The sequence below is a fragment of the Dermacentor variabilis genome, chromosome 1 (genome assembly GCF_050947875.1).
Source record: "Dermacentor variabilis isolate Ectoservices chromosome 1, ASM5094787v1, whole genome shotgun sequence".
NCBI classification, from domain to species: domain Eukaryota; kingdom Metazoa; phylum Arthropoda; class Arachnida; order Ixodida; family Ixodidae; genus Dermacentor; species Dermacentor variabilis.
Window position 1 is genome coordinate 24,390,389 of NC_134568.1, and position 23,405 is coordinate 24,413,793.

The window sequence follows — 23,405 nt, forward strand, 5'->3', positions numbered from 1 at the left end:
AGCGAAACGGCTTGCGCTCTATTCAACTTGGGGTGAGGGGGTGGAAAGAATTTTCTGGATATGTAGAAATATTTAATAATCTCGTTGTGAGTAGCGGGAGCGTCCTTGTGACCGTAGAGGGGAGGGGAGTCAGTGCTTCTTATAAAGGAAGCGCTGTCGGTGAGGTTACGCGTAGCCTCGTGAGCAGACTCATTGAGGTTCGGGGGAGCACCCTCGACCGACCCTACGTGAGCGGGAAACCAGTTAATTGAATGGTTTGTGAGAGCATACGAACTCGAGCCACTCAGAAGAAGAACAGCTTCCTTGGCGATGCAACCCTTCTGAAAAGCCCTAACTGCCGTTTTGGAATCACTATAGATTTCGGACCCACGACCGTCTAGCAGGGCGATGGCCATGGCGACTTGCCCGGCGACTCCGCGGTCTGAAGTGCGAATCGAGGCGCTATTGGAAATCTTTCCGCTCGAGTCGACCACAACGACGGCAAAGGTCTTCCCGTCACTGTTCTCCGCGGCGTCGACGAAGCTTGCTCTAATGTCGTGTTGCTTGGTCTGTTTGAGGATGGCTGCTGCTCTGGCCTTGCGTCTGCCCTCGTTATGGACGGGATGAACGTTTCGAGGCACAGGGGCCACTACGAACTTGTCTCGAATGCACTTAGGGATCGGGGTACTGACCATCGGGAATTCCGCAGGGTGGTAACCCAGCTCTTCGAGGATAGGTTTACCTGCCGCTGTGGTGGTCAGGCGACTGAGTTGCGCGCGTTCTTGGGCTTCGGCAATCTCCTCGGCGGTGTTATGTACCCCCAGCTTCAAGAGATCCTCGGTATGGGTCCTGATGGGTAGCCCGAGAGCCCTCTTGACTACTTTGCGAATGCGAACGTTGAGCTTATCTCGCTCCGCTCTGAGCCAGTTGTGCATAGAAATCGTGTACGTGAGGTGGCAGAGTACAAAGGCATTGATCAGCCTGAGAAGATTGTTTTCTTTCATGCCTCGATGCCGATTTGCGATTCTGCGTACGAGGCGGAAAGCGTTGTCCGTCTTTGCGATGATCTTGCGGAGAGCAGTTCCCTTCCCGCCGTTGAATTCGGCAAACATGCCCAGGAACCGAATAACGTCGACCCTGGGTATAACCCGCCCCCTCCCCCCCGCCCGCCACAAGTGCGAAGGCTGATGCTGCTTTCGGAGACTGGCTTCCAATCTTTGGGTCTGCCTCCCTTCTCTTTTCTGTAAAGAAGGAGGTCCGACTTGGCTATATTTAGGGCACTCATCGTGGCGCGCTTTGGGGCTACGCGCAAATGAGGGGCAAAACTCTCCGATTTTCAAACAAGTTTTGTTTTATTGGTAACAACCTTCAGTAGAAAGGTCCGACAGCGCCACAGTACGATCACTGACGCTGAGCGAATATGGGGCGCGGAACTTGAAACTTCATTCGTCATCGTCAGCAAGGACATGCGCGCTCACTTTTTGTAAGTAAAATGTTTCTATGCGGCAGTCCAATTCGGCATGCCCCTCAGGCGCTGGTGTGCACGACTTTATTCCGTGACTTCAGGAATTTAAATCAAATGAAATAAGAAGTTTATTTCATTTCTCAAAAAAAAAAGAGAGAAAAGGGTTTGGCGGGGAAAATCTGCATTACTGCAACTTGACTACGCACAGCCCCCTATGGTACAAGTCGACAGTGTGCAGCCAGTAACATAGGTACATAACAACATAAGTCTAGACAATTTATAGAAAATGTAAACAAAAAAAGAAATAGTAACATGGATGTACCGGCAGTAAATTTTTTTTGTAGCACAAAAAAATTAAGAAACGGTATCAGAGGGGTACATACGAAATAATTTCAGAAAATAAGCAGTGACAATGCCGCTAAAAATATGAACCAGAATGGAAACTTCAGACGCATCAAACTCTATATATAGACGACATACGTATATGTGCATATATATATATATATATATATATATATATATATATATATAGGGGGTTTCTTCCAAGTTCAGCACGCAGGACCCGACGTAAGGTACGCGGGAAAAAGACGACGAACTTTTAGGAAGACATAGTTACTGAACTAAACGTGTACGGCTGGTCCGCCAGCCGAAAACGTTCAGTAAATAAGTCTTCCTAAAAGTTCGTCGTCTTTTTCTGCGTGTATATATATATATATATATATATATATCTATATATATATATATATGTGTGTGTGTGTGTGTGTGTGTGTGTGTGTGTAGGAGGAGGAAAACACGCTCATGGATACTGATATGTATACAATAATCAAATACAAGTAGTCGAAGAATCACACAACGGGATTCTGCGTAAGGAAACCAGTGAAAAATGAACGAGGAGACATAGTATCCGGGTTTAATCCGCTTGTAGATAGGGTGTTTCGAATATCGGCAATGCGGTAGGATACAGATTGCTGTCTGTGATTTAGTGGCTATGTTGGGCAAGTAACATTAACATTTCATATGGTGGGTCACAGGGATCTTTAAAAGGTGCAACAGGTACGCTGAACCATCGCGAAGCACTCGGCCGTTTCTTTTTTTTTGGTGGGGGAGGGAAGTTTGTTACATGTGCACGTAGTGCGTATGCTGCCCAACAAACACCGCCGGAGTGGATCTCTTTGTTTGACGCCTGCGCGTGCTCGCATGACTTTTGACTGTGTTTCCGTCCCGTTAAATTCCTGTAGTGCTTTGTTTTTTTAAAGGTTTGCTCCGATTTATTAACGGAAAAAAAATAACAAGTATGAAACAAGCATCCCTGGTTTAATAGTCAGAGCATCGAGCTTTTGTGCTAGGGTTCAGGGCAAGAGACCGTCTTAAGATTAGTCACTTCTTTTTTTAATTCGAAAGCTTGACCTTAGGCATAATACAAATTGTGTTAAAAGTACACGAAGAGATTCGACTCATGCAAAAATGTAGAAGTGAACGATGATGTGATCAATGAATTGAACGTTCAAGGTCGGGTGGGCGGCCAGGCCGAAGGCCTGTTGCCCGGAGGTGGCGGAGACGGCTTAGACGAAGTCCTGGGCACGTCCTTAGTACGTGTGTCGCTGACACATTTTTGATTTCTGTGTTACAAAATGGGCACGATGTGCCGTAAGGACCATGGTACTGTTGTGGCCAGAGAGCGGTCACAGACGGGGTGAGCGCGACCCCGACACGTAGCCTCCTTAACGTAACCTCCTCTCGGCGTATAAACCCCCCAGGGAGGTCTGACCCACACGGAGGTATGAGAGCTTATGTGGTACGTCAGTGGTTTTCCTTTTCTCGGATCAGTCGTCCACAGGCGTCTTCAGGAAAATATGGAAGTGGGTATGTTGTAATCTGTGGGTGGGTTGCCATATCTGCTTCAAGGAGACCCGGCAGGGCTGCTCGAGGCACCCACTGGACGCGTATGAGGATATTCGTAGTGGCAGCAAGACGGTGAATGCTATCTGAGAATAGAGTGGACCGAGATACCCTACGTATGGCGTGGATGGCTTGAGTAGAGTCTGTGCGAATGATGAGTTGTTGCGTATCGAGCTGCTTTACCAGTAGGTAGAAACGTGACCAAGCCGTCTCGTGTGGCAGCAAGCTCGGCAAGATAGGCCGGTGGTGCAGGATCGGCAACATACGAGCACGTCTGACCTGCCTCTGGTATCAATGGACACACGAGAGCTGTTTGAATCATGGTGCCATTAACACTGGCATCAGTGTATGCTAGAGGAGTCGCATTGTCTTGATTATCATCGGCGCGACGAAGGCGGGAAACTTGGGCATTCGCCTGGCGAGGAACCGGGCTATACAGACGACCAAGAGGCTTATTGTTACTTAATTGTACCCTCTTCCACGGAGCTACACCGGGTCTCGTAGATGCTGGATTGTCTATTTCGTGTCCCATGTACCGTACCAGTGAAGCAGCCGAGAAGAAATTTGATGGCTTTAGGGCGCGCACGCATCGACGTTGGTGCACGAGTTCATCGATAGTGTTGAGTTGGGACTCGGCCTGTAAAGTTGGCAACGGAGTGAGACGTGGTAGTGCCGTTATGGTCCGCGTGGCTTCGTTATGAAAGGCCTCAAGGCGAGCCCATTGTGCCTTCGTGAGATGTCGAAACTGGGCTCTGTAGAGTAGTCGTGGTTGCAATACAGAACGGACAAGAAGGCGAGCCATGTTGGTTCTCGCACCGCCAGATTTCTTCGATATCCCGCGTGTCAGCAGTATCGTTTCTGCGGCCTGTAGCTTTGCATTCTTGACCCATGGTCCCCCAGATCCGGAGGAATCCATTTCAAAGCCGAGTACACGGAGAGTTGAAGCCTAGTGTAGTGGTTGCTGAACCAGAGTTAACTGAACAGGCCGGAGTGCCAGTAGGTGGCGCCCATACTTGTTCGCTACTGACATGTACGTCGTCTTGCCCATGGATATTTCAAGCCCTATCTATGCACACCAGTTGTACGTCACGTTTAGGGCCTCTTGGGCGCTGGTTCTTGGTGGCAGATTTCAGGATCAACTGACCATACAATGATGTCATCTGCATACATTATGTACTGTGCGTTATGTATCGTCGCTAGCTTCCAAGCTAGTAGAAGGAGAGCAATATTGAAAAGGACTGGTGCGAGCACAGATCCTTGTGGGACACCCCGATGTGCGACGAACTGATCTGCTGCTTGGCCAGCCAGGGGAATGGGGAAGGTGCGAGCGCGCAGGAAGGCTTCGATTCGACGAATGTGCAGACACAGGTTAGGGAACTGAAGCCAATGGAGAATTCCAACAATTGCTTCGTGACTCACATGGTCATACGCTCTACGAATATTCATTGCCAGAATGGCGCGAAATCTTCGGTAGCGGCCTCCGATGAGAACCATAGAAGATAGGTGCGCAAGGCCATCCTCTGCGCCTAGATGAGGACGGAAGCCGATTTGGCCAGGATGATACCATGAGTACCGCTCGAGCTACCATGTAATACGTGTCGCGAGCATACGTTCCATCAGGTTGCCTAATGTTGAGGTTAGTGCTATTGGGCGCATATGAGCGATATTACTTGGGCGTTTTCCAGGTTTGGGATGAGGACCATTTGTTCATGCCGCCAATAATCGGGGAGGACTCCTGTAGCCCAAGCTTCGTTTATGGCCCCCAACAGCACTTCGACAACCTTGCCTTCCGTGTTTTTACAAAGTTCATACGGTATGCTATCCGGTCCTGCAGGTGCCTTGCATGGCTTCGACAGGTCTATTGCCGCTAAAAATTCCACCATAGTTAAGACAGCTTGTATACCCTCGATGTCGGAGAGCGTAGGCGGCGTGCCTGCGATTGCGGGAAGGCAGTTTTGAAGAAGGAAAGGAGGCGGTGCTGTGTGGAAGCCGGAAATAAGGTATGGGCGACCGTTTCTGCGATTACTGCTGGTGTCTGGCCCGATGCTAACAGGGCGCAGGCTGCGGGTTCTGGGGGGCGCTGACCACGTTCCGTTACTCGGAAGGTGCGCCAAAGAGAAGCATTGGACGACGAATGTCCGAGAGAAGAGCACCAGTCCATCCAGCGGCCACGTTCTAAGCGGTGTCCATGGCACCGAGCTACTGCAATAAGGCGTGGGGTCGCTAACCGAGGAGTATTTGATACAGGGTCACGTTCTGATGCAAGTTCTGCTTAGTGGCGCGACGCCAGAGTCGCAGAAGTTGTAAATCAGGAGCGGTTCGCGATTCATCAACCCATGACGTACGTGTCGCCTGAACTAATGCCGGCGTAAGACAATGTGACGGGTCCCGCATGGAGTTGGATACATTGCTTTTTCATACCGCCCTGTATCGATCCCAGTCCACCACTCGACATAGTCGGCGGAAGCGGCCTGTTCCGCCCGAAGATAAGCCAAGGTGAATCGGATGATGGTCGCTACCCCAGCAGTCGGCTTCACATGACCACGAGACGGTCATCCTTCCTAGCCACCTAGAGAAGTCCAGTGAGTGTGGCGGCGCGCGAGGGTGGTCACGCCGACGAGTAGGCACGGACACATTATTAAGCAGAGTGAATTGGGCGTCCATAAATGTGTCCAGCACACACGTACCACGCGCACTGGAAATGGCGCATCCCCATGTGATGTGGGGCGCGTTAAAATGTCCTGCTATCATAATGGGGCAACCAGGATGTTTCTGTCGTACGTGCGCCAACCAGCATTAGACACAACCGAGCCGCACGACCGCTGTAGGGGCGGGCATAGAACGAAACGATGATAACGTCCGTGCGTTCGAGACGAACCAAACGGCCACGACTTCTTGCTATAAAGTACACCACCATGATGGATCAACGCGGGTCTGATGAGTGCATCTCACATAAGCAGTAGCCTTTCCTGGGGGACATCGGGCGTAGCACTCCTGCGATCCAACATTGAAGGCGATGAGTATGCCACAAATCCTGAAATGGGTGGCAGGCCATAGTATTCTTGAAGCAGTTCAGCCCAAACACGCTGTTTCCCATATCTGAGACGGTCACGCAGCTATCCGGCCTTCCCCGCGATGCCGCGACAGTTGCACTGTAAGATGCCTTCTGGCTCACTTGAAGACGTAGAAGATTAGTCACTTCAATGCGAAATAATCGCTGGAACCGACAGCAATAGCTGGGCTATACTGGTGGGCATCGCTTGGTATTTTTCCGCTGCCGACTCACAATGAACGATCGCAATGAGAAGTACAGACACCATTTAAAGCGTATCAGTCGCTGCAACGTTATTTCCATATTTAATAAGGCTAAAGTTTTACACGGCTCATGGGCGGAAAATTCTTATGTCCGGCGTTAGGCGGTCCGTCGTTTGACACCAAAATTCATGGGGAGTCGAACTCACTACCTATGGTGGTAATTAAGACAAACTTGATTAAGACTCGCGACCTTTCGTCTTAATTACGGCGAATTAAGCCATCAGTTTCTTTATAACAAAGCGTGAAGACTAGGCGGAAAAGAAGCGTCAGCACAACCTGTGGTGTTAATTAAGGCAAAGTAAATAAGGTCCAATCAAAGCGCCGTAAGACAGAGTTAGAGTTAATTAAGATACTTGAACTCACGGTGTTTCGTAGAAGTCAAACCCATGACCGTTTTTGTTAATTATGGTGAATTAGGCCGTCAGTTTCCTTTATAACAAAGAGCGAAGACTAGGCGGAGAAGAAGCGTCAGCACAATGTGTGGTGTTAATTAAGCCAAAGTTAATTAGGGTCAGATCAAAGCACCATAAGATAGAGTTAATTAAGGCACTCGAACGCACGGCCTTTGGTGGGAGACGAATCCACTAAAATACGGGCGAACCGGCCATACATCAAGTTGGACTCCAACTTACATCGTTAAAGGGACACTAAAGGTTACTATTAAGTCAACGTGGACTGTTGAAATACCATCCCAGAAACCTCGAAACGGCAGTTTCTTGCCAAGGAGAGACTTATTCTAAGAGAAAATGCGTTCTGAAGCGTCCGCGTACCTCTAGCGCAGTTCAAATCGCCCGCCCTCCGATCGAGGAGTACTGACATCTTGGTGTCATAGTGACGTTGCGCCGTCGGTGAGAAAAAAGGCGTCCGCAGACGGCGCTACGGCTTTTCTGCGCAAAACGCAAACGCGCGGCCAGAAACAGAGCCAAGACAGAACCGACAGCAGAGCGAAAGCGGGAGTATGGTGGCTAGTGGAAGGAGAAACGCGCGACCATAAGCTGGTACTTCATTCTATGATGCAAACTTCGACGCTCGTCGCAATGGACCCTGACAACGACAGATTGGCTCACGATGCTGGGCTCAACTTCAGCGATTTGAGCACTGACGAGCGCGACCTGCTGCTGAGGGCTCGCGCTGCCGGCGTCGTTGCGTACTACGACGGCGGCCTCGACACCGGCTCTCCGGAGCGGCAAAGCAACGAGGGCTTCCCACGACATCACATGGACGTGGCATTCTCGCTGCTTGTTCCAAATGAAAGTTTCGCGAGCCAGCAGAACCCGCACAGCACGACGCGATAACGAAACTACTGAAGCTCCAAAGCGTGCGCGGCGCAGAGTCGAGCGAAAACGAAACCTTTCGACCACCCATACTATTGAAGGGTAATGTCAAAATGTTATTTTTTCTTAGAATCGAATAGACGTAGACAAGTAGCATTTTCTTCCATCTTATAATCGAATGAAATGATATTTTTAATACGAGTAGTTGAGTATTAGTAACACAAATTATGAGGAGTGCTTTCGTCATCGGGCTAGTACCGGAATGTCGCTGGGGGGTCTGAAATAGTGTCATGCATTTACCTCAATTTCTCGGTTACTAAAGCTCTGTTCGCGATTATATTGACGCCATAGATGTTCTAGAACATTGCTCTACCACTTTAACTTGACTTTCTGGTAACCTTTAGTGTCCCTTTAAGGACGAGAGTCGAGCCCATGACCTCAGGTGGGAGTCGAAGCAGCGACTTCGGTGTTAATTAAGGCAAAGTTTATTAAGGTACTTGAACCCGTGATCTAACACGGAGATATAGGCGAACCGGCCATATCTCCAAGTTCGATTACAAATAACATCATGAAGGACGGGAGCCGAATACACTACCTTTGGTGTTGAGATATAGTTAACTGAGGAACTAGAACCCACGACGTTTGGTTGGCGTCGAACTCGCGAACTTTGGTGGGAGAAAACAAGTGATAGGAAGTGACAACGCATTATAATAAAATTTAAAGTAATGTAATGAATGCGTTGTGAGCGGTCAGGCTTTCGCCTTCATCCTCTTAAGGATCCTCCTAAGCATACTTTTTAAACAATAAGTAATATCAGAAACTTGCACTTTGTCTATTGGGTTATATATATTAAAATAATTTCACCCTGTTTGGTCACACTAGCAACGACGCTACCAACACGCGCTGCCATCTGCCACCTTGTAGCTCCATGTAGTGCAAGCCAGCGAACATTCTATTTCGAGCCAGGTATTGGTGATTAGCTCAATTCAATATTTTATAGAAGCCTAAAAACATAATCTCGAGTTACCCTTTTTGATCTGATACTGCGAATATTTCATGTAGAATTTCGACTAGCCCTGTAACCGTTGAAAAACACCGCTGAAAAACGTGTTGATATTTGGTGATACAGCCGATGTCTGTTCAATATTGTTTTACACGTTTCGAAAGAATGTTTTCTCTACGTTACAAAATGTATACAGCAATGCGTGTGGTCAGTAGCCGAGCATCACAATTCTTTAAAACAGAGATGATCTTGCTTCTTTTTCGAGCGGGAAGAACCGCACCAGAACGGACAGATTTCCGACACATCAAATTAAAAACAAATACTTAGAAATGTGGACTATGCCTACCGTTTCAGGAATACGCTGGGAATATCATCTGGACCAAGCTGCTTTAATGTCTCCAGATTTAGAAAAATATTCTAAATTTATTTAGTTGAGAACTGTTAATCGTCAGGCGCTGAATGCACAGGACAAAAAGGTATCCGTGCATGTTGAAGGTCATCTCTGGTGAAGTTGCTCATTTTTATTGTAAAGGAGGATATGCATCATTAACACATGAACATACATTATATTTGCCACAGCTTTTAAATATAAACTACTACGACGACAACTAGTACACGAGGATGTCTTTAAAACTAAATTGTTAAAGCTTATAAATGATATTGTGCCGTTTAAACTCATGGCACGAAAAGGCGCCAGGATAAACAATGGATGAATAACGAGGGTAGAAAGCTAATTAAAAGAAATAACACCTTGTTCCTTCCTAAAGGAAAAGTCAGAACTCGCGGGTGTATGAAATAATGAGGGCTCTTGGTGAGGAGATTGAGACAAATTTAAGATTCCTTAAACGATGCTTTTTTTGAATAACTTGGGTTTAAATCTTCAAGACAACTGGAAGGAGTTGGGATAATTTTTTAAAACTAGTGGCCGTGAGCATGTATTTATTAAGAGCTTGGAGATAGATGTTGCTACAGTAGTCGACTGTATTGAAAATGAATGCTGTTTAATAGTTATTTTCGGACTATTTTCACAATGTCTTACTAACGGAATACGCGGAATTATTTCTGGAAAATATGTCTGAAGTCCATAAGGTCTATAATGGTGCCGTAAAATCACTTAGACGGCTAAGAGTAAAGTCTGCGTACGGACCTAACGGCATCCCTACGTTTGTTTTGTAGGCATGTTGTGACGTAATATCCTTTATTTATTTATTTAATTTAACATAATATAAGGCACCGGTTCGTTGCCTATGGAATGTAAAGAGGCTGACATTATTGCGATGCTAAAGATGCACTCAAAACTCATACGCTAACTATCACTCCATATCACTCCCACGTGTATGTTGCATATCACTGGAACACATTATTCACAGCGCGATAATGAACTATCTAGAACAAAATGATTACTTTCCGAACGTCCAACACAGCTGGAATATCCTGCATTACACAAATGTTTAGTTGGATTCAGCAATGACCTATTTTATCATTTTGACCACAGTGAGCCCATTCACTCAGCCGTATTGACACCATATTCCATTATTTCAGGAAAGCTATCCTGTTGGTCCCGAATACACTCTTACTACACAAGTTAGCCTTTCTTGGTATACACTCCTCAATAGTATGTTGGATCCATGACTACCTATGGGGGCGAACTCAACATGTACTCGTAAATGGTACTCTGTCTTATGGCGTCAATGCATCATCTGCGGTACTGCAGTCAGGTTTGGGGTCTCTATTATATTCTTAGTTTATATCAATGACATAGTTCATGAAATTCAGGGCTCAGGGCGATTGTACGCAGATGACTTTGTCGTTTACGGCAATGTTAAAATCTATCTGTTGTCTCCTCTAACATGTCTTGGACCGCACACAGCGCAGGTGGGGAACAATGGAAAATCCGTCCGAATCCTCAAAAGCGCCAGTTTGTTTCGTTTCCACGTAAGGGTTCTCTTGTTATGCCCACTAACGTCACCCTAAGCGCTCCTTCAAAAGAAAGTACGCGATTACAAGTACCTCGGTATCTATTTTTCCCAGAATTTCACTCGATATAAACAACTCAAACGGCTAACTAAGGTTAAGAAAGTCTTGTACTTGAGAAATGTTAGACGAATCGTTGAGTACGCTTGTGCGATATAGGATCCGCGTTCAAGTACGTCACCTTCCGCTTTAGAGCGTGTGCAACGCTGAACCGCACGTGTTGCAGGAAATAATTACGAATTCGGCAACATTGTTACAGCTATGAAGCGAAGCTTAAGTTTGGCACTTCTTCAAGAGAGGAGGTTAAACATAAGACTAGAGTTGCTTTACCGTATTTATTTTAACACGTCTGATGTTACTAAGACGCGATATTTGCCAGTCAAGAGTCGGGTTGGCTACCCTACGCTGGGGGAAGAGAGAAGGGAAATAAAAATATATTGAGGATGGAGTAAAAAAATAATAAGTTCGGAAAGGCAAGGCGCTACAACACATTCACGGGAGGAAAGCAAATGAAAGCTCTTCCAGAGAGTTCCTTCCACTGGCATTCTTTCTTAGTAATACTGGAACGCGGGGATGAGGTGAATGCTCAGATCATGAGCAATGTTGCGGGTTGGCTGCCAGTCCAAAAGCGTACATATATGACGGCGGCAGAACAGCAGAGCCACAATTTACAAAATATGATTGAGTATTTCAAACAGGAAAAGTGGTCCTAACACATATGAAGTATTCGTACAAAATTGCGGAAAATGTTGCAAATAAATTTTATGGACATTACAACGGTCTCTGACCTGCAGCACTTGCGAGCGGGAATGCAAGTGCAACTAACATGCACAACGTTTAACAGACTCACTTCGGGACGTTGTGTCGGGGAGGGGGGGGGGTCGGGCGAGGGGGGGCTCTGGATGGCTCACCACTTGCTTTTTGTTTCGCTTTGAATCACGTGGCACTGAACGACGTACTGATGGATTTGAGTTCTCTTAAACTCTGCTAAAACGTGGCGCTGGGACGAAGCGAACGCAGACAATTCTAGAAACGCTAGATTCACCTGCACCCAACATCCTGCTTGTCGTGTGGATGGTAGATGAACCTCCATGCCGTCTTACGAAAAAAGGCGGGAGGACGAACATTTTTACGCAGGGCCAGTTGGCACGACACTGTTGCAAGAATTACATTGCGCTTAATGCCGGTTGTAATCGGTTTCATTCTGCAACGACGCGGCCGGCTAGGCATTGTCGGCAAGGCTAAAGCGCAACTCCACGAATGCAGGATTTCGACTACTGCGGCAGAGCAGGCCCTAGTGCGATGCGGTCTGCGTAACTGTATGGGAAGCATTCTTGTAAAACTTGATTGCTGAGCAATTTTTGGAAAATTGCACTTTAGGCACCCAATCCTGACAATGGTCTCACGCTATCTGTGGCGTCTAGTTTAATTTCATGGACTAGGTTTTTTCCCAGGGCTACTTTTGTAGACAAGTTAAAATGCCTGCGGTTATTTTTTAAATGCTGATTGCCGCGCCGTGGTGCCTCATCGGCTAATTACACTCTAGTGGCAAATAGTCTGGGTCTCCCTCTATATGTAGGGCCAGATTGATTTTGTTCCGCATGCGGTATTTTTTTTCTTCCTGGTTCACTATTTTTTTATGGTACGCCGCGAAGCAGCACTACAGAGGGAAAATATTCTTCCGTCGTTGCACTGAAGTAAAAGGGTTCGTCGATAATGTGAAAGCTTAAAGACTCGAATTGTACAGCTAGGATGCACATTCGTACTCAGATGTATAACAAAAGATGACACTATCAGATTCTGCAACAAGCAGCGGACCGAATGGTATGGCATCGAAGCATTAAGCCGAGCTACGCGCGCCATTTTTCCTCAAATTTCGGCTCATGGTAAAATGTTTTATTTGGCATTTACCAAGACAAAGATACGCCCTAGCTTAAGATATGAAAACTAATAAGTAATTGCACGATTAATGAGCTAATAATATTTACACAAGACAGCGTAATATTGGAACTATAGTAACTGTGGTGTTCACTGGTTGCTAACGCACTATGCTTAGTTCTCTCGGTTTCACACACCTGTAATGTCATGGATATCAAATGAAATATCATTAAACAAGCAATTCCACAATGAAACCTGCTAGGAAGTGGTATTATGAAGTCAATATGGGTAATGAATCTTTTATTTTACTGCTGCAACAGTTGTTTTGATTCCTGCACGCCGTCATCTGCGCCATGGGCCTTTTTTCTATATCAAGAAACACCGACAGGAAGAACTGTTTGTGAACGAAAGCTTTACAATTGTATGCTTAAACTCGCTCGAGGTGGTCAGTTGTGCATCGGCCTTCTCTAAGCCCATATTGATAAGGGTCAAGTAAGCTGTCTGATTCGAGGAAGTGTAGGAAGAAGTGTAATAGAAATGACTTTTCATTTAACTTACAAATGGCAGCTTTGCACCATAGCTCAGTAACTTACCACAGAAGATGCATCCTTACCCTGTTTCAAAATAAGGATTACAATAGCCTCTTTCCATGCTAATGGAATGTATCCTGGTGCCTAGATAGTCTTGATGAGTTACAACAGAGCAACTTGAGTGATGTTTATCAGGGTGAACGTATCTTATCATGACGTACATAACGAGATCAGGTCCAGGAGCAGACCTCTCACCGTTATTTAAAGCAGCTCCAAGGTCGGTTATACCGAAAGTATGGTCGTATTATTCAGTTCCACTGCACTGACGATTAGATGCCTTACTTTCCGATATTTTTTTGCTTAATAAAATACTGAACTAGAAAAATGCTAGAAATGCTCTCCAAGGGCATTGGCCTGATATTCAAGACTATTACCTGGAAAACTATTCGAATATGTTTTTATTCCAATCTCCTTACGTCAAATTTACGTAACCACAGAGGTACTCAAGCTTTGGGCGGTAACCCGCCGCCTTACTTGAATAGCCCAATCAAACGCGCTCCTCTTTTACAGGAGGTCATTTTTTTTCCTTTCAAACCGGATAGCGTTTCCTACATGCAGCAGATTTCCCCATCGAATTGTCTGACAAGAGGTGAGCGATTCGATGGGATTCGATGGCGTCGAGCCAGCACAGTGAGAGTAGATAACCGGCCAGGAGGTTGGTGCCGGCTTTTGGGATTGATCCGCCTCTCCTTACTTAGCTTGCTCGAAAATCGCGGAGGCGTGCGACGGAACATTAAAAATGCCACAAGAACGGATTTTCAGCAAGGAAGAGCTGGAAAAGTGACGTCGCATACGCGCTGAAAGGGATCGACAACGTTAAAGTCCCAGGGAAAAATGTTTATTATACGCAAATAAATCCATGCTCCACAGCCGCTCCCTGTAGCTAGTGCCAGAGCAATCACTGGGCAGCCCTATTCTATACCTTTCGGAACGGGGCAGCCTCGGGCTGTTCAGAAAAAAATTCAGTTTGGTTCGGCATATTAATGCATCTTCAACGCGTACACGTAATTTTGACGCTATGAGTTCTCGTGGTTTTGTGACGTCGTGTGAAAGACATGCGAACTGGGCGTAGCCAGAAAACTTTGGATCAATGGCAATATATTAAGGCAAAAAAGGCGTCGCATGATAAATAATTATTTTTCTTTCACTTGGTCTAATCATGCATAATAATAATAATAATATTTGGGGTTTTACGTGCCAAAACCACTTTCTGATTATGAGGCACGCCGTAGTGGAGGACTCCGGAAATTTTGTCCACCTGGCGTTCTTTAACGTGCACCTAAATCTAAGCACACGGGTGTTTTCGCATTTCGCCCCCATCGAAATGCGGCCGCCGTGGCCGGGATTCAATCCCACCACCTCGTGCTCAGCAGCCCAACACCATAGCCAAATCATGCATAATCAGTTTGTACATACCACGTCAGATGGGGGTTTCTTCAGGTGGCGGTGGTCCGACTGGTGAGGTGGCGGAGGCCCGAAAATTATTTGACCAATCATGTAGGGCTGATTGCAGAATTGGAATAGAAAAGTTTGGAATAGTTTTACGTCAAAGCGCCCAAAGTCAACCGAACAATTTTCTTACCCTCTTCCAGAGATTTGTTTCTTGCGTATATGAAATAATGCCTGAAATGTACTTTCGGCAAATTCCCCTTCTGGCAAGTACGTCATGTTGGCTTGCCTTTTGATTTTATATGCTTAAAGCTTGTGAGGTTCTCTTCCGTTGGAGAATGACGTAGGAGACATCACGCCTTATTCTGCCACCTATTTGTGCTTCCTTACATTCCTTATTCCACCAGGGACTGCGTCGTTTACAAGCCGAGCCTGTAGTTTGTTGAATACGTACTGATGCGGCATCAATTATAAACACTGTTAGGCACGCCACTACATCAGCAATACCGAGGGCACCCACGTCATCCCAGGGGCGCGATCAGAGATCATTAGCATTAAAGCAATGGAAAAGTGATCACTTCCATAAGGGTACTTTATAACGTGCCACTCTAGTTACTTGAGTGCAACTGATGCTATCCTTAAGTAAATCAAGAATATTCAATCTGCAACGCTACAGATTGTTGACTCTTTCTTACTGAGGAGGCACATACCTGAGAAAAAAAGGCAATTTGTTATTAGGCGCCCTCTCGCATCACAACTACATAAGATACAACTTTAAAAATACCGGAGCTGGCAACCAAGACACACGGAACGCACGGGGTCGTCTTACGCCACAAGCCAATCACAGAATCAAACAAAATCACCCCATGTGACCTTTTCAAAATGGCGTCGTACTTGACACCTCAGGAGCGCCAGCTGTTTTTGAAGTCTTTACATCGGCGGAAGCGATGAGGTGTGCAAGAGACGTGTACATAGCGTATGAAGTCTGAGCGCTTCAATCTTCAAAAGGCCGCGGTAATGTTAATTTAAATAAACTGCGCCAGTTGCATGCAACGCGTGTTTACATTTTCCACGAAGATATATATATATATATATGTATGTATATTCATTGGAGACAACGCCCAAAGCACCTGGTCAGACGACGACTATATACATGGTTAGGGTAGTTCGTCGATAAGGTACTGAAATTCTGTTCAGTGAAGTTGATTGCTGGAAGGGATTTAACTGGGAGTGACCTTGACCAGCTTATGGAACAGCAGTGCTCGGACAGGAAATGGCCTCAAGGTGTGCGTATAAATCTACAATCTACAACCGCGGCCAGTCTTTGTTGGCGGGCTGAAGCCGGAGTCTACTGTGGCAGCGCTACGCGCCGCATCACCATACCCTGCACTAGGGCGAATATGGAGGGTCCTGGCGCTTTATTGAAGAAGAAGCTTTCTTTTACGTTTGCAGTTATGATGTCTTTTTCTCTTGCCCAATCGGGAGTAAGCTGCGTGGTCGCCCCTTCAGTTCGTGCACTGTAGGGTGCCATCGCAATTGTCTGAAGCGCGATCATAATCACCACACCTCGCACAAGTTTCTCGTCAGCTTTGCGCGTAAACCGTGGCCATAACGTTGACAGTTGAGGCCTTTGCGAGGGCTCGGGCATATGGCCTGACGCGTATGTTTATGTATCCTGCCTCAATACTTTCGCGCAGTACGCTCCATGGGTCCGAATGTTAGTACGAGATGTTTGGTTGGAATATCTTTGATGTTTCCTCATTTTTATTTGTTGGATATTAATCACGTTTTCGTCTCTCAGTCTTTCTAGAAGCTCTGCCTCATCCAGTTCATGAATGCCATTATCTGAAAGCTATGCATATTGAAATCCGGGACGACAAGAAATCCGAACTTTCCTTTAAAGCTGCTGCCCCAACTAAGCCGATTACACCTGTTTATTCTCCCACCAAAATCGATATCAATGGCAAGTTCCCCGTCGTCTCAGTTCTTAGTCATTATTACCACAAGAGACAGACAGAGAGAAAGAAAACAAGGAGAAACAAGGAGAACAAAATGCGGGCCTCAGAATGGGACTCTTGGAGGTGACGCCAGCGCCGCGGCATTCATTTAGCGTTAAAGAGTTTTAGCGTAAGGCCCTCGAAGACATCGGAGCACGTCACTGGAAAAAGCTTAAAATGAAGTAGAGGAAGAAAAGAAGCGGCACTGATTCCACGCCCCCACATGAGGCCATCATCATCATCATCATCATCATCATCATCATCATCATCACGCCCCCACGTGCTGGCACAAGAGGCTGACGTGGCATTGACCATCCTGCTCGTGTTTTAATCGCGGAAAAGAACTGCATCAGCGCAGTTCCAGCCATGGGCATCGATCTATGCAGCGTCATCGAAGTTCAAAGGCTGCTCCTTCGCGGCGCATCCACCATCTCGGAAGGGTCGTCATCCCACAAGACGTCTTCGGCGATTTTGCTCATGGCGCGTCCACAGGAGGCCAGAGACGACGTGTTATACGTGTCCAGCAACTTGACTATGCCTGACGGCCTCCCAAACCAACGGGACCTAGAGGTGAAGCCGTCGACCAGGGGCGACGAACACGCTGGCAACAGCTGCGTATGGCGTCGTAGGAGACTGTTTCCAAGGGCCGACTGCGACCTGCTCGCTGAGATGCGCCTCAAAAACACGGTGCTGCAGCGCAACAACAAGCAATCATTATGCACAGGGCAACGAGCCAAGCAGCACACGGTAGCCGCACTGGGCAATGCACACCTGCAGATACACAGGTACAGTTGATTTGGTTGTTCTGTGATACAGCTTTTGCGCAGGAAACGCTCAGCGGAAAGGCCGAATATATCATTTTATACTAAAGACAAATCACATTTACGCCTCACGAAGAAAAAAAAGCTGTTTATTTTTTACAGAGTTCTACAATGAAGGAATAGCTTAAGTGTAGCAAGTAATGGGGGCGACGTCGCCCATTATACAACTGCTTTTCCGTAGTAACACGATTGATGGCCGAGTTTGTACATGTTGTAACGAATTAGGCTATAAGAAGGTATTTTTATGATTGGATTGAAATAACTGTTACAACAATACATTCATTATTTTCGCGATTTTGTTAAAATAAAGAAATCCGCCGAGAACTCGCATCGCACAGAAGTGTTGGGCTAGTTGGTCTAACATTGTAAATTCCGAATACAGCGCGAAAAATACAGATACAGAAGACACGAAGGACGTGGAAAAGCGCTTGTTTGCCACTTTCGGGTCTTCTTTATCTGTATGTGTATTTTTTGCGCTGTATCTGGAATTCACCACATTGCACAGTTGCGTTCATAGTCTACCGGCGCTTAAGCGAATGTCTCATATACCCCATTTAAGCAATTCTCATGCATGCTTTAGCCGGTGCATCTAGGTGGGGTGAAGAATTAAGCTTATTAAACTCTGCGTTCATTGTAATAGTGTTCCAAGGTAATGTATGCAACTTACGCACATGTTGCGGCTTTTGACGCGTGTACTGGTTTTTTAAGCTTCACGTTGTTGTACATTTTATCGTTGACGCCTTGAGGCACGTTGAGTCATCTGCCTCGCCAACTTTACGATGATGTCTAGCTTTTCGATGCTCTTTCGCTTAAATATTTCGAGGTTTCCGCGCTCTAGCTCTGCTTACATCCCCCGTTTCCTAATAGGATAGTTTCACCTCAGTAGTGCCTACACAAGTACACGTAAACGAAGAAATTGTTTTGATTTGTATACGATGAAACGACTTTGATGATTGTGGCATTTCAATGAATACGATAGAATATGTCCACTGCCTGGAGCAGATCCTTCAAGGCATTAGCAGGTTTTTTGAAAGAATGCCAAGTAGCCTACAATACTGAAGGGCAGGATACTGTGGCACCAGAAAGTGCCCAAGAAGCGAAAAAAAAAACATTGTGGAAGGCGATGTAATAATCAGATTTCACTGGGGACGTATTCATTATTCTTTTATGTATGTTTCTACCTTTCTTTTTTCATTCGTTTGAATACAGTCAAGCCTGAATGAAGACAAAGAAAATAATCATGAAGTATAATGCGGCTGCCTGAGCACTTTGTGGTCGCAACTTAACATGAAGTTCGTTACAGAATGGAAAATATATAGTTACTGCTTGCACACATTTTTCGGCTGTCTATAAACCTCTTCAATTTCTTTTCTCATTCAGATCTTATTACGTCTCCGCTGCACTTTAGGAACTAAGATTACTAAATTTTGCACATCGTGATTTCTTATATATTGGCACGGTAAGCAACGAAAACTCAGCAGCGAGAACTGCAGGATCTATTTTCATCTTTCCCGGATAGATTACGACATCAGTGTTCTCATTAGGTAGACGCTGTTTACTTAGGTTAACCCAGCAAACGCCTCACCGGAATAGCTGCACCGTTAAGCGAAGTCTTGCTTGACGTGTTCATTATCGTCATGTGTCGTCAACGCAGGTCGGAGGAGCCGATTACACAGGGCGTGGAAGATGGCGCGAGCAAGATTCACCAAGTTGTAGAGCGTGGCGGAGTGGCCTCTCCCAAGCACAGCGTCGGCGTTTTGGGCTGGAACCTGCACATCCACCTGCGTGACACGCTGCCGTGTGTGTTGAGGATGCCGAACTCTGTCAAGGCTGAGGGCAACAGTGACGCGAGCGGCGTGGCTACTCGAAGCAGCTGCCTTTGGAGGCTACACGGGAGGTAGGACTAACTTCTTTGCAACAAAAACACGGAAGAACTTCTGCTGCCTTCTGCCTTCTGCTGCCTTCACAGTGTCTCTTTCGACTGCTGTCGAAAGAGACACTGTGAACCAGGTATTTGTGTGTACTCCGAACGCGTCAGAATGAGCAGCGTAAGCCGCATTGTGCCATTCGGTCAGCACAGAGGCTCTCGATGCTTCCCCTAATTCAACACAGAATGTTAACCTGTGGAGAGTGCTCTGGGGAGGTGTATTAGCGTCCCATCCCTGGGTATGAAGAGAATGTACTGAATGAAGAAAGAGAATGTGTAAATCTACCAGTATCATGAAGCAAACCTCTGGTTCGGGTACTGCAGGTTTTGCTTGAGTCCCATGCAACTTCAAATAGGCGAACAAAACAGGCGTACAACTATTCTGCGACTATTTAGAAAAGGAAGTAAAACAAGCGAGGCTACTAAAAAAATTGACCACCATTCCACTACTGTGAAAAGGTGTGCAAGCGAAGCTCGGGATCCGCGGGTGTTCGTTGTCTTCACGTTTCGGCTTCGCGCTCACTCACAGCGAGGTCAGCACGTAAACTAGGAACCCTTTCTTGAGTAAGTTCCGGCCGGCGGTCATCAAACGCCGCCTGTTCTTCGGCCGAACGCACAACGAGCGGCCCACTCCCGCTACCATTGCTGCAGTGCAGCGTGCTCTTCGGCAGAACGAAGCAAACAGCGCCGTGCGTGAGGCTAGCGAGCACGCGATCGCACCCTTTCCCACCAACGGAGGAAGGGGGCCGCCTATGACTGGCTCACGCCTTACGCTGCGACTACTTCTTCATGCATATAAAACCCCGCCTTAAAGGTCGCGAGTGGTGAACCGACAGTGGCTGAATCGGCTGGCGTGGTGGCCTCGCCACCCGTAGGTTGCCGGTTCGAATCCGCAGCCCGGCAAGCAATGTATATTTTCGCGCGGCTTGGATCTTTTCGTACGGCAACACTAACACCGACGCCGAAAAGAGTGACGCAATAGAAGCTTCGCTTGAAAAATACGCCCTAGTAAGAGAAACGCTGCTGGTGTACGTTGAGAACGCTCAGCCCCACTCCGTCCTAATGTGTGCCAACCCAAAGTCTGAATAGCCACCTTGCCTTTGCAGGCCGATAGTTTTGCGCGAGCCCAGTTCTTGACTATGACGTTGCCCCCAACGATGTTCGTACGGAAATCTCACAACCTTATAAAAATAACGAGTCGCTGTCTGTCCGTAAAGCTGAGTAGGAAAAGGATAGTCCCCTCCCCCCCCCCCCCCCCCCCAATTGAGTACGAAGTTATGCAACAGAATCCCACATGAGCTTCTGAGAAAGGAAACCTCGAAATCGAAGAAAAGTTCGTCATGGTCCGAGGATCGACCGCGAGTCCAACTCCTCTCCGTGGCGCTCGCTCTAGCATATGAGCGAACTACAAGGTCAGCAAATCGCAGCTCGAGGGCGAACTAATCGGCAAGCCGAAGAACATGGACACCTGCTAGCTTCGTTCTACAGTCTGGTGGACGATACTTTTCCCTCTCATAAACCTTTCTCAACCTTACAGGGCTCCGCAGAAATGATTTACCATGTCATCAACGAACGACTCTTAATTGCCTTCCTCTTAAAATGCGTTGCAGCACGCTGAAAGCATTAGTTATATCGCGTTAATTCACCGCTCACATTCTGATACGAAATTGTTCGAAGAAACTAGAGGAGTGCATGCAGTGACCGGTTTTCAAGTATCCTGCTCTTGTGTATTACAACACTCTCTCCTTTAGAATGACGCTATCTAATGTTTCTTCATCTCCTCACTATTCCTAGGCAAAAACTTCTTCCTTCAAAAAACGTCCTTTCCTAGATTCACTTTCACTTTTTTCACTTCACTGGTTTTGAAGCCATGTACAGCATGATGGGCAATCCGAGCTATAGTAGATTAGCTGTGCAGAACACGTCGTTAGTTGCTTCAGAAAAGCCGGAGACCTCAAAAAGTTGCTCAATGCCCTAGGGAGTTTTGGATCTGCTGTAAGAATTCCTCCATTTCCTGTTTCGGCCAGAGATAACGCGTGCAGATAGGGAGACTGATTCTCTTCGTGACTCAGTCACACACAACCGCACCTTTCCTCTTCTCCTACCAGGTTCGCCCAGCCCAGAGCAGACGGCAGTTCGGCGGCGCACGCGAGCAACGGTGTACAATGACGACTAAGGATTCGCTCGTCGTCGGTTGCAGCCGCCACACTTCCATCTTCTGGGCAGCACCCTGTCCAGGCTGTCGCTGCAGAACAATTCAAGGATCTCTAGGCGTCCTTTGCCCTAGCTCTGCTTGGACAACTGTGTTCGAAAACAGAGCGCGTCAGCCGTGCAACAGAAGCCTTCAAGAAAAGCCTGAAGCTCAACCCATTCCTCTGGTCCTCATATGAGTCTCTCATAAACCTAGGAGAATCGCCAAATCCTACAGATATATTTAATGTCTCATCTCTTGAAAACTTCAGTTTATGTCAAGGAAGCAATCCTCTTGTCAACTTTGTTAATAAAACCAACATTGACAGCATTACGGATGACATAAAGGTGTTGGGTGGCCAGGGTGGAGGTCCTGGCGGACAAGTTGCAGGCAAGGTGTCTGTGCTGCCGCTGTCAGCAGGTTCAACGCCACCATCACAGGCACCACTGCTGGTCATGCGGTCAACGGTGACGACAAGTACGCCCCAGCAGTCCTGCCCAGACACTACCCCTCTTGGCATTATGACCAGCACCCCGGAGCTGCTGGCTCCCGAGAGCATCACTAGCCTCTGCCTGGGCAGCAAAAGTAGCAAGCAGATGCAACCACTTTCGGCTGTCAAGGGAGCACGCAGCATTTTCGCGGGAGGACCTGGGGCCCTGAGTCCACTGTCAGCATCGTTTGGTGTGCTACCTTTGTCAAACTCCACGCCTGGCACCGTGCCCCCAACAGCCATTAGTGGCATGCTCGCCTATGTCACACCCACTTCACAGGGCATTTTGGACACCATCTCCAAGGAAGCCTGCCCTCCAGTCAAAAAGAACCTTGCAAGGAAGCCTCAGGGACTGAACACGCCAAAGATACAAATATTCAGGCAGTCGAGTAACAACAACTTGCTGCAGACGCCGCCTGTTCCAACCAGCTTTCCACCCAGTGGCCTGAGCAGCGTGCGGCGCAGCTTGCGCCTCTTCAGCAGCTCCAACTCGGTCAAGGAGAACAACAAGGGCAGCTCGTCACCCAAGACCATCCGGGGTCTCTGCTGGTAGAGTGGGTTCACTAGCCATGCAGAAGCGGATTGAGGGCCCCGCTACGTTTCAGTTTCCAGTCTGTTTGGGCAAGGCTCGCCGGGGAAATCCGCAGTAAACGCGGCGAGCTAGTCTCCGTGTCGCCATCTGCGGGATGATCGTGCAGCGAAACGGAAACGCCACTGACGACGAGCGCCGGCATTATTCTTCTATAAATTTCTGGACTCCTTCAATTTATTTGTGTGAATGTAGTAGTGTTAAATGGGTTTGAAATATAGTATGTTGTGATTGAAGTGTGTTGCCGAGTGTATTCTATGAGCACCGTTTTAGTGCGCGATAGTAATGCACAAAATTACATGAGGCCTCTACCCTAATTTCTTTCCCACTGGTATTCTCGTATATAGCAGCAGCTGCGAGGGCCTAACCAATTTAAAGGCAACAACGTGATGTTTACAATACTACGTCATGAGGTACATGTGAGACACGTAATTTTGTTTAATGCTCAGCTGCAATGTACTAATATAGAAGCTAATTCACGCTAGCATTGAGTCCGCCGGTCTTTCCCTAAAGCGTTCTTCGCAAAAATGTTTCCGGGGCAAGTGCAGCCTCGCATACTTAAACAAGCAAACAAACAAGAAAATCTCAGGAGCACCAACCCTAGCTTGACACATTGGCAAGCGA

At 47.0% G+C, this 23,405-nt stretch overlaps 3 protein-coding genes across 3 annotated transcripts in view; all 3 read left to right on the top strand.

Annotated features, from left to right (window-relative positions):
• Nucleotides 1-23,405, top strand: part of LOC142569095 (uncharacterized) — a 126,988-nt gene that overhangs the window by 9,307 nt on the left and 94,276 nt on the right. The window lies entirely within an intron of this gene.
• Nucleotides 17,203-21,708, top strand: LOC142575861 (uncharacterized). Its single transcript, XM_075685580.1, has 3 exons — nt 17,203-17,548; nt 19,239-19,481; nt 21,620-21,708. The coding sequence occupies exons 1-3, from the start codon at nt 17,241-17,243 to the stop codon at nt 21,678-21,680; spliced, it is 612 nt and encodes a 203-aa protein (XP_075541695.1). The 5' UTR covers nt 17,203-17,240; the 3' UTR covers nt 21,681-21,708.
• Nucleotides 21,789-23,017, top strand: LOC142575866 (cell division cycle protein 27 homolog; the record flags this gene model as incomplete). The annotated part of the gene is made up of 1 exon (XM_075685595.1): nt 21,789-23,017. A coding segment is annotated over one exon (957 nt), but the record flags the coding sequence as incomplete, so codon positions are not given.